Raw genomic sequence first — 12,219 nt, 5'->3', positions numbered from 1 at the left:
TGAAATTTGCCCTTTAACATTTTTTACTGACACTAAGGGAATAGAAATATAGTGAGTTAATTATAATGCAGAGTTGTAGAGGTTAATTCAAGCAATATTTGCATGAATATCTTATTTTCATATCTGCTTCATATCAATATACAGTATGGAGTATTTTGTAATAATCTTCCACTATCCAAGGAAACATATTCATCACTTGCGATCTATTGCAGAAGTAAATCATTCACAAACACTCAAATGATAAATCAGTCACATTGCTGGGGATTTTACTTCTTTCTGTAATGCAAAAATTATTTTAAAAAAAGTTCCATATAAAAGTATAAAACATGATACATGTGGTACAAAACACGTGTTTTTCCTGCCACCGAGCAGCCATCATTACATACTGTACAAATATGAGACAATATAATGTCTGTCAACTCAGTATTAGCACCGTAGTTGAAATCAGTGGTACAACATTCTTGCGTACACGCTCACGACAAATCACACATTTAGAAACACTCACAGGTGCAAGGAAATGAAAGAGGAAAGGCACAAAGCAGGATGAGGAAGTCAGAGGGATTGGATTTCCTCCGGTGTCTGAAAAAGGCTTAAAGAGTTAGTCTAGCTGTTCTACAGTCGCTTTAATCCTGAAAGAAGTTCTCTTGTGGGATTGTTGACTTGGTTTGTTTGCAGCCGCAAACACAGCCACACTTTAATTGTGATACTGCACCGTGTGCACCGACAGGAATTTGTATTGTAAAGGCTAAACCAAAGACAGAAACATGACAAATTCACATATTTTTCCATTGTTACAGTGTCAACATTTGAGTTAGTTTTGAGTTTTTGTGGTTCTAGTCAGAGAATCTCTGCATTTCACTGTCTCTGCGGACGCTGCTGCTGTCCATAAAGCGGTCGCAGGGGAACTCAATGAGGTCTCCTTCCTCTAGTGGTGCAAGTCGAGCTGGTCGACTGCTTTGGTAGCTGGTGAAGTCAGTGGACACAGAGGCCGTTGCCATGGCAGGACGAAATGGCCGCCTGGTGGAGTACATGTGGCGCACATGTACAGCCGACTTCCTCCTCTGCAACCTCTTCCTCAGGCTCCTTCCCAACCAGATCCCACCGATGACCAGCAGCAAGACAGCGTTCCCTGCGAGCGTCGCCACTGTCACCAGCTGGAGGTCGGAGGTCAGCGTGGCTCCACGGCTGGACCTCTCTGGGAGGGTGACCAGTCCTGCACAGTGGTCCCGGGGTGCCACCTGACACACAGATCCTCCAACCACTCCTTCCACGCAGACCATGTAGGTCACATCCGAGCTGAGTTCTCGAAGGGTTACAGAGCGAGCTGTGCCACGGGCATAAACATAGCGGGGGAAGCGATCCGGAGTGCCAAACCTGTCAAACAGAACTCGGTAGTGGACTTCGTTGAGGCCTTCTCCAGGTCCTGGTGTGTAGCGGTGATGATCTCTGGTAGTCCAGTAGACAGTAACAGTACTAGACGTCACTTCATCCACCGACACGTTGGTGATGAAATGGCGGTTGAACACACATGGATCTGTAATTACAGGCAGACCTTCCTTCTGATCTGACCTTAGGAGATCGAACTTCTCTCCTGACTGGACAGGAGAAGTAGTAGTCAGCCTGGTGTTTGTTTCACGCTCCATTGGTGTAGGAATAGCAGACGGATCAGTTTTGGAAATAGCATCTGACCTTCGTCTCCCTTTGAAACGTTTCTCAGCTGAATCTGCAGCAGGTCGTGATCTTTGACTGAGTGACTCCTTCTTTGTTTTTTTTCGTTCCAAGAAAGATGAAGGTTCTGTCATCTCTGGACCCCCTTGGTCTCTTTGGATTTCTACTTCTTCCTGCCCCTCTCTTTTCCTTTTTTCTCCCTCTTTCCTCCTCATCATCACTCCATCTTTGTTGCTCTCTGTCAAATCTCCCATTTCTGCCACTTGTGCTGTTTGTACTCCACTTTTTTCCAGCTGAGGCTCTTCACCTGTCCACTCTCCATCCTCAGGCTTTGTTGCATCTGCCTCTCCTCTCTCTATGCCCTCCACCTTTACTAGTACACCCCCTCCCCGGCTCTCCTCAGGCCCAGCTTGACTCCTGCACAAATGGGTCCAGTTCCCGAGGGGCTGCAGCTGGGAGCTGTTCACATAGTCCAGATACTTCCCCCTCAGCGTTGCTGGGTAATGGCATTGCACAAATACAGTCAACAGTTTGCCCTGAGAATGCGCAGCAGTCATCCATCTCTTCAGCTCCTCCAGGCGACAGTCGCACGTCCAGTTATTGCCATGGAGATCCAAGTCGTAAAGCACGTTGTTGAGGGCAAAAATGTCACCGGAAAGACTAGTGAGGAGGTTGTTCTTCAGCTTCAGAACCTTTAGGTGTTTTAGTCTCGAAAAAGCCAGCGAGTCCACGTTGGAGATCCGGTTGCGGCTAAAGTCCAGCTCCTCGATGTGCTCCAGAGGGTCCAGGAGACCGGCAGGGATTTCTGCCAGCTCGTTGCCGTCAATCAGGAGCTGTCTGAGGCTCGACAGTCCCTTCAGAGCGCCGGTGTCCATACGAGAGATTCTGTTGTTGCTGAGGGAAAGCTTGGATAGCTTTTTCAAATTTTGGAAGGCGTGGTTTCCGATGTATTGGATTTCATTTTCAGACAGCAGCAAAGTTGTCAAAGCTCTGAGCTGGGAAAAAGTGAGGACATTGCGCACGGCTGTCTGCTTGTTGTGCGCCAGGTTTAGAAAGCGCAGGTTGGTTAGTTTAGAGAAAGCATTCCTGTGAATGTGCCGCAGTTTGTTGGATTCCAGATGGAGATAATGTAGACCGGTCAAACTTTTAAAAACAGAGTCCTGCAAAGCTTCTAATGAGTTGCCATCCAGGCGTAGTTTAACAAGACTATCCAAGTTGGAAAAGAGTTCCGGTGTGATTTTCTTCATGTCATTGTTATTCCCACAGAGAATAGTTAATTTCTTCAGGGGCTGTAAAGTCCCGGCAGGTATATCTGATAAAAGATTATGTCCCAAATACAGCTCTTCTAGCTTGGAGAGTTTCTCAAACGCTTTTGGGTGAATACTTCCTATTTCGTTGTACTGTAAATTCAACCTTACAAGGTTACTGTACCGTGTGAAGTCGAAGGCAGAGATGTTAGTGATGAAGTTACCCCCAAGGCTGAAGATCAGCAGGTCCTCAGGCACCAGTGCTGCGGGTTTTGGCACAGTGCGCAATCCGCGGTTGGTGCACATGAGGTGCTGAGGGTGCTGACAGTCGCAGCGGTCGGGGCAGAAGTCCATCGCCGGTGAAGAAGATATGAACCCACTGAGCGATAGCAGGATAAAACATATCGCCACCAGGAAATTGCTGGTATCCATCGCCACAGCGCGGCTGGCACAGTCTGATGCGGCATTCGCGTTCAGGTGCAGTCGCCCCTCTCGTCTGTTAGGCTGGAGACCGGCTCTTCCATAACTCACCAGCTGCTTTGGAAAGTGTTGCACGTTTCAAGTCCATGACTCCATCACTGAGCAGCATCATCCACAGAGCAGATTAGTGCGCTCTGATGGAGCCTCACCTCCCCAGTGAAGCCTCCACAAGTGGTCATCTGCTGCGAATTACAGAGTTCAGGCGCTGACACACACACAAACACATACACTCAGAGAAGTAGTCCCTCCCCCGCAACTCTGCGACCCTGCCAAAACCAGATGTGCACCAGCCTTGACGCACGAGATCCAGAGTTTTTGCGCGTGCACGCAGGTAATGAAACCCACAGGCAGGGGACTGTACAGAGAGAGAGAGAGAGAGAGAGAGAGAGAGAGAGAGAGAGAGAGAGAGAGAGAGAGAGAGAGAGAGGAACCCTTTGACCGAGTTTACTGCGCGACCCCGCAGCCACCGGGGGTCTGAGATCTGGATCGGATCCCTGTTATGGACAAAGCAGACAGGAAGATTTCCTTCCCACGGAATCCCAAGAGAACCCCGAAATATTTAAATTCTCAGACACAGCAAACCAGAGTTACTCACGAAGCACGTTTAGCAAGCTACTTAAATCCGCAACAGCACTGTTTCTTTATAATTAGGCCTATGACAATTATAATTCACTAAACAGCAGGGCAGATTTCTATCCACACAGCTTCAATCAACACAATCACAGCCCTGCATGTATTCAGTAGACAGCCTCAGCATGCAGCCTAACTGTAGTCTAATTTACAGTTCTGTCATTAACGCTCCTTTTGTTGAAGGGGCCGCATAAGGAGCACAGATGTTTCACATTTGCAGATGAGGAATTCGGGTCGTGAAGCGTGTGTTAAGACTGGCGAGGAGAGGTGCCAAATCTGAGTTAAAGATCTCTGACTTGAAAAGTGGGGTATGAAATGCAGGACGAGTGCAGCATGTGAATGTTGACTGCATGGTTTTGCAGACAGAAGAGTGATTCTCTGCACTGAAGCCCTCATGAAGGCTTATGTTCCGGTTCCAGTCTGAAAGCATGCAGTGTTACTGTCAAGACATCTGCACATTTATGGCCAACACGAGGTAGAGTGCTTAATCCCTGACATGGTCTGCACAAATCCTACAGTAGTGTTTCCCAACGTTTTTTGTCTTCTGTCTACAGTCAGGAGATCTCAAGTCCCTTCACCTGCACCACCTGGCATGTTTCCCTTTATTTTTAAATGGATGACATTTAGCACTCTTAATCATGTAAAAATACATTGTAAAAATGTTTTACACAGATGAATGAAATGGCCATTGTAATCCATAGTTTCAGTAGCACTCTTTGTGTGGTGTCTATTTAATATCTATATATCTCATCTGTTTATCCTTTATTCAGCTAAAACTAAACTCTATTGTTTGCAGCTAATTAATTAAAATGTTTATGCATAGCTTTTAAAACTATTTAAATTCTTTATACTATACTTTTTCAATTTTCATCCTTCTGGCAACTATTTCAACTGTTTATCCATCTACTTCTAACAAACAAATTTTACTATTTCTATTATTTTTAGCTGTTACAGCTATTCCTAGCTAACCATTTAGCCAACTATTGATACATTAGGCTGCTTTTAACTGTTTGAGCTATTTATCCAGTACATTAAGCTAATTATCGTATTTCAACTACTTATCCATTACTTTTAACTAAAAGTTTCAGCTCTTTATCCATAAATTTTAACTGTTTCCACCATTTCTCCATTACTTTTAATTGTTTGAACTACTTATCCATTACTTTTAGCTAACAGTGTTAACTACTTAAATGTCTATTGGGGTACTATTAGCTAACTGTATGAACTAGTCTTTGCATTACTTTTAGCTAATTATCCTATGTTGACTATTTGTCCATTACTTTAAGCTGTTTCAATTATTAATCTATCGTTTTTCGCTAACAAATTCAAGTCTATCAGTTGTTTTTAGCTAGTTTCAACTATTTATCGATGACTATTAACCGTTTCATCAATTTAGCCTTTACCTTTAGCTATTTAATTCAGCTATTTATCTGTTACTTTTTTTGCAGTTACTTTTAGCTAACAGTTTCAACTTTATTGATGACTTTTAGCTGTTTCAACTATTTATCTACCACTTTTTCTTCTTACAATCTTACACACTTTCTAAACAATTTTAAAATGAAATCTGGTCATATATTTCAACCACTTTCAAATTAATGTTAGATTACTATTTTTACAGTGTATCCAGTACTTTTAGCTAACTGTGTTAACTTCCCAGCTCACACGGGTTTTGACATACTCTCACCTGCAACAGGTAATGTAATGTATGTGAGTAGAGACTTGTCAACCAGACAAGCAGAAAAGGTTATACACACAATCTGACATATCGTTTTCCAAGCACTTATGACATTCAAGTGATGCAGTGTTTTCCAGCGCTGAGCTAATGCATGACTGTTGCAGCTCTTTGCATTGCCAGCATTGACTACAAGCACTCCCTGACTGGCCTCTTTCTCATGCATATCTGTTGGTAGACATCATCAGGCATTATAGCTCTGTGTGTGAGTGAGTGTCTGTGAGAGAGAAATACAACCCATGGGGAAGTCCCTCTCTCTCTCTGGGAGGTCATTTCCTGTCTGGCCATTTCTCCACAGTCTTTCCGCATCTCTACTCACCCCATGTCCTTCTAGTCCCTCATTCTCTCCTCTGAGGAACACACACAGTGAGAAAACACTCACAGATCTGGTCCCAGACACACTGGGACCAATCCAGCTGTTTTATGGCAGTCGCCTGGACTGTCTCAAAGTGGTAAGGAATACACAAAGGGTTCAAAGGTACAGACTGGCTTTTACTATAGCATCAAATAACCTGAGCTAAGCTTCAAAATTGCTAAATTAAAGGGGAATTTCAGTCTCAAGAGGGTACAGTGTGTAAATGAGGTGAGCGGATATAATGAGAGATGGAAGAGGGAAGAAAACTATGAGGTAGTATGTGGAAAGTGAGAGCAGGGGATCAGAGGAGGAGGGAAGTGAGTGCAATGTTAGACTGATGTAGACAGATTGTTGTGAGAGGAAAAGTGTTTTAGAGCTGACCCAGATTCACAAAAACACAGGCAAAACAGGCACTATTGAGGACCCTGTGCAGAGCGCCCGCACACAACAAAGGCTGCAAGCTGGTTTCACCAGCTCAGCCTTTCATCACCTCTCTCCCTCCAGCAGGCCTCTCTCTGTCCAATCAGCCTGCCATGTGACATTTCAGCCTCTCAGTAGAGAAGAGAGGGAGAAACCCAACTCCACTGAAGGGAAACAGAGAGAGAGGAGCTTGTATATCTGTCTGCACTTGAGTTTGCCTGTTTCATGGGAGTGGCAAATTTGAGTGTCTGCCTGAAATAAAGAATAACCAGGCCACTGCTGGTAAGTTTGTGTGCAGTTGCATGCACAAATGTAGGTCGCGAGGAGCGTTACACTTCCCCTGCAGTCTTCAGGTGTTCAAACAGCTTCTGAATGAGGGAAGAAGATAAAGAGGCAGAGAAAAAGCGGTCCATTCTCTACCATGAGGTCTAATCAGTTCAATTCGATTAATTTTAAAGAAGCTTTACTGTCATTTAAGCTCTTAGAAAAAATATCGCAAAAGCATCAAGGTAGAGGCAAATTGATACATACTTGACTGTAATATATGCCCTGTCATCTTCTCCGAGGATTATTTAGAATTTTAAGAGGTCATGAAGTGACTTTAAATCTGAAATTACAGTGATGAGCTTGTACAAGTAAGCATTGCTTGTCTCACTGAATGTTTGTAGGCATACAGACATGATTCCAGTTCATAATCTCTTTTTTGAGCCATTCAACATTCAATTCTACTTTACTCAGTTTTAGTTTCATTTTTCCAAACAGGTTTCTTTATGTTACATTATAATTTGGGTCACTCTGATTTGAGAGTTTGCACTTGAGAGGAGGCAGTTAGAGTCTGTACTCATTGACATAAGGGACTACTTTTTTAGGCTCAGCTCCCAGGATTGCAGGGCTTTGGACTGGAGGTTGTTAAGGGGGCTGGATTTAGGGTGATTAAAAATGTGAGAGCTCTCTTTTGAATGTTAACTATCAGTGCCTTGTTCTGCTCTACATAGCATTTGTTGAGGTTTTTCTGTGTAAAATGTATCTCCGCAGTACTGTGGTAGTCATACTGTTGAATGCTTGCTTACCTCTATTCCATTAGCTAATCGGTTCATACCTGCTGTCCTTTTCCTTAGTTGTTCGTTAGATTGTGTTGTCATTCTTGATGCTGATGCTGTTCTCTTCTTGCATTCTGCTAAACTCCTACTATATCTCCCACCTGCATGTCTGTATGCCTGTACTTCAACATCGGGTAAATAAAAACACTGGACTGTTCTTGCCTTCCTGGTTTGTGTCAACAATTGTTTACTGCAGTCTGTTCTAACTGAGCAAACCATGACAGTGTTCTGAATAAATCTTTAAAGTCTTTCCATTCAAGGTCTTTTCACTTGTTGTGGAGCTCGGAATAGTTGAAAGTATATTAACTGTGTGATATAATCAAAGAGCTCCCGAACAAGCGAGTACAAGCAGACCTTGGGTGAAAATAAGTTTGTCAACAACAGAAAAGGGGCTAAATTGGATTTCAATTTGGCACAGAGAAGTCCACACTTACGCAATCATGCAACGTTAAAATGCTGCTTCTATTTATGTATTAACAACAAATAAACAATTGATTCATTTTTGAAATCTCTCGGGTGCACATATGAACATTAAATCAAATGTCCCCCTCTGTGTTCTCCTGGACAGTTTCCTTGCTGAGCTGCAGTGAAGGGACACAAAGGGGGAATTCTGGACTTAAAGACTGACACTTGATGTTTTTACCACAGATGACTAAAGCCTCATATTAGATTAAGATCAACTTTCGGAAGTATTTTTACAGACTGAAGATTTTGTTCCCATCATCTGCACTGACATGATTTGGGAATGGATCACATGGACTGTTGGGCAGCTGACTTTAAGACGGACTTGAAATGTAGTGAAACAATTCTTTAAAGACTCTGAACTGGGACATTTCATAGTAGATTTTTTTCTCAATGCATAACTTCGGTTTTTATTTTATTTTAGAAATGTTCTATTTAAACATACTTTCTTGTTTAGCAAACAGTTAGGGAAATCTATTTATTTTTGGGGTGCAACAGTTTTCACTGATTGCCTGTCTATCTTGTTTTTATGGATTAAACAGCTGTGATATAACACGTTGCTGAGTGAGTTGAGAAGGTGCTCGTGGGTGGATTTAGTTACCTCTGGATGGAGTCCGTATTTACTGTGCTGACATAAGGGTGATTCTTATCTTGACAAATGAACTCTCTGCAAGTGAACTTCCTAACATATCAAATGATTCCTTCAGTAGACTTAAGTGCTTTTCCACTTCTGGCGTTCAGTGAAATTTGGTTATTTCACAAGTTTAATGAGCTAAGTGCAACACAAAAAAATGTTCATTCCTGCATTTTATCATGCCACGACAGCTAATATAGACAGGGATTTGTCACAATCACGCACAAACATAGACATGGCTATACACAAGTGATCATATATTATGATATATTTCTACAAAAATGCACAGCAGAAGGACGAAGGACCCTCACACAAAGCCACAAACTTGCAAGAAGTTGTGCTGTAGTGGAAACATGTGCATCTTATTGTATCTCAAAGCAGAGATCTCAGGGTCTCACTTTTCCCTGCAGGCCTGATCAGAGCAACAATCCACGTGAGACATGTCCTGGTAACGTAACCCTGCATGAAACTAGCTCATATGTTTGCCTTATCTCATTAATCAGTGTGAAGGAAAGGCTGCACAGAAAGTAGATGAACGGCAGCTTTTCCCCTCGGATTAGAACTCCATCAGAGCTCCAATCAGTAGGAAACAGTTCAGACAAATAAAAGATTGTCTCTGTGTGTGGCAAGGTCACAAAGCATGACTAGGTCCATTTGTGCACAAGTACTTTTGCATTTTTATGAGCTGATGCGCAAGTACCACATGTCGCTTTGTGTGCGTTGTTACTCGGCGTGTTCTTTAAAGTGTCAGAATGAATGCAGGGAGACATGCAGAGAAGCGATGCAAACCGCAGGAAAACAGGCAATGAGGAGGTGGGCTGGTGTGTGGAAGGAGAGTTTACACGAGCAACAGCTGCTGTAATCATTAAATGCTTTAGCTAGAGCCAGGAATCATAGATCTAGTACATCCCCGCTCGCATTAATGGTGTGTGTATGTGTGCCTGCATGTCTGTGAGTGGATAAATGAGCGTGTTAATGCACTTAGTGGGAGATGGCAAAAGACATGATCCCCTCTGCGGAGCATGTGTCTGCAACATGTCGCTGTAATTAGAGATCGGAGACATTCCGTGTCCCATGCAGAAGATGAAGAGAAATTTTAGCTGGATCTAAATGTAAACACATTAGGGAAGAAGAGTGAGAGGAACACCTGGGCCCCATGCCTGCACTCTTTCACATTGCCAATGCTCCCCTGTTCAACTCATCCAGCTGCTTCCCATCGCAGGCCGGAGAAAAGGAATACAAGATGGAGGGAAGCAGTAAAGAGGACAAAGGGCCTAGCTGAAACAATTGGCAGACACTTTTATAATCATCACTCGGCTCGACAAATAATGACAATACAATCAAAGTCAAAGCATGAAACAAACAGCCATTGGTAAAAAAAACACCATGGGGGAAACGGCTGATTGCAACAACAATAGCACGTCGTGCAATGTGGGAATTGCATTTTCACAGCATGCCTTTCAGCTGTGGGAGAGCTGCAGTCTGTCCTGCCTGACCTGCTTAGGTCACGATTCGTCGTTGAGGTCAGTGTGTTGAACGCGCAGGGGAGGGGTAAGACAGGGAAGGAAGGAGGGGTGGCAGAACCTTTAGGATTCGACTCGACCATGCAAGCACTGAGAATGGAGGGAATAGAGCAGGGGAAGGGAGGAAGGGAGGTACTCCACATCTGAAACAAATTAGAGAGTATGCTATTGCCCTGTTGAAAGTCTGGAGAGAGTGGAGGGGGCAAATAGAGAAACAGGGAGGGTAGTGTAAAAGATAGTGTATGTGTGTGTGTATTGAGAAGGGAAAACTTTGATCTCCCGAGTTTGATACAAACTGTCTGCACGCCCATAATCATCCTCAATCACATAACAGCACTGAGAGAGCGTAATGCTTTAAGATGGTAAGATCACTGAGTTGCGCAGGAGATAACACTCATACTCAGGAACTCAAACACCCTGTAAACTTTGATAGAGATGCATAGGCACACAGAAACATGAAAGCAAGCGCTAAAAGCACCCATATGGACCTAATCTCTGGATTAGTATCACAAAATATAACACAATGCAAGTCACAAACAAGAGTACAAAAAATGTGGGCTTTCTGAGTCATTAAAACAAAGCCGTCAGTCAGTAATTTGGAGAGTTGGGACATCTGACGTGCAGCTGTCTGAGTCTCAACACTGCATTGGCTGTGTGCAACATCGCCCTCTGCAGACTTGGAACATTATAGCATATGTAGGGCACAGTAACAGAGTGTTGAGCTCTTCTGAGAAATGTTGTTTTTGCAAGCCAACTCCTTCAAAGGGTGGTCAGAGTAAGGCTGGATTACCAGCTGAGTGAAGTGGGCAACTGCTCCAAACTTCAGGGACCTTGACGATGCCAGTTTTAATAGCTCTGTTGATGGAAGCGCTGGTAAATTACTCAGTTACTGCAGCATTCTAGCCCATACTGAAAAATCTCAACTACTGGACAGTTTGCCATGAAATGTGGCACATAGCATTTCTGCAGAGAATGAATCTTAAAAATTTTGGTGACTCTACCGCCACCAGCATGTCAAGTTTTCTACTAATACAGTGAAACTTTTCAACATCATCTAGACGGATTAACAAAAAATGTGGGACACATATACATAGTTCCCAGACAATAAATCCTGATAGTTTTTGTTGATCCCCTGAGTTTTCTTTTGGCGCCATGGCTGTTGCCACATTTAATTCAAGGAAAAATATCTTGACAGCTATTACAATGATGGCAATGAAAGTTTGTACAGACACTAATATTCCATTTAGAATGAAGGCAGATATTAAAAAGGACCACTTGTCATGACTTTGGGACCCCTTACCATCCCAACATGACCTCACCCGCAATGACTACAATAATATGAAATTATTTTATGGAGGGTACTAACTTAAAATCTGGATTGAATGCATATGTTGTTTGTGCTTATTTTGTGAAAATCTGCACTTTTAATCATTTTATCTCATACAGACTCCTGTCTGGGCTGCACAGTGGGGTAATGGTTAGCACTTTCACCTTGCAGCAAGAAAATCCCGGTTCAAATCTCGGGGTGGGCCTGGGATCTTTCTGCACGGAGTTTGCATGTTCTCCCTGCCCATGCATGGGTTTTCTCCGGGTACTCCGGCTTCCTCCCACAGTCCAAAAATATGCTGAGGTTAACTGGTTACTCTAAATTGCTCGTAGGTGTGAATGTGAGTGTGATTGTTCGTCTGTATATGTAGCCCTGTGACAGACTGGTGACCTGTCAAGGGTGTCCCCTGCCTTTGCCCAAGTCAGTTGAGATAGGCTCCAGCACCCCCCACAACCCTAGTGAGGATAAAGCGGTGTATAGAGAATGGATGGATGGGTACTAACTTAAAATCTGGATTGAATGCGTGTGTTGTTTGTGCTTATTTTGTGAAAATCTGCACTTCTAATCATTTTACCTCATACAGACTCCTGTCTGGGCTGCACAGTGGAGTGGTGGTTAGCACTTTTGCCTTGCACCAAGAA

At 43.3% G+C, this 12,219-nt stretch overlaps 1 protein-coding gene across 1 annotated transcript; it reads right to left on the bottom strand.

Moving 5' to 3' along the window:
• Positions 1-258: 258 nt before the first annotated feature.
• Positions 259-3,733, bottom strand: tril (TLR4 interactor with leucine-rich repeats). Its single transcript, XM_022194257.2, has one exon. The coding sequence runs from the start codon at positions 3,345-3,347 to the stop codon at positions 834-836; it is 2,514 nt and encodes an 837-aa protein (XP_022049949.1). The 5' UTR covers positions 3,348-3,733; the 3' UTR covers positions 259-833.
• Between the last annotated feature and the right edge of the window lie 8,486 nt (positions 3,734-12,219).

Source organism: Acanthochromis polyacanthus, chromosome 11 (genome assembly GCF_021347895.1).
Source record: "Acanthochromis polyacanthus isolate Apoly-LR-REF ecotype Palm Island chromosome 11, KAUST_Apoly_ChrSc, whole genome shotgun sequence".
Lineage (NCBI taxonomy): Eukaryota > Metazoa > Chordata > Actinopteri > Pomacentridae > Acanthochromis > Acanthochromis polyacanthus.
The sequence above is the reverse complement of the archived record's forward strand: the minus strand, read 5'-3'. Positions and strand labels throughout refer to the sequence as shown.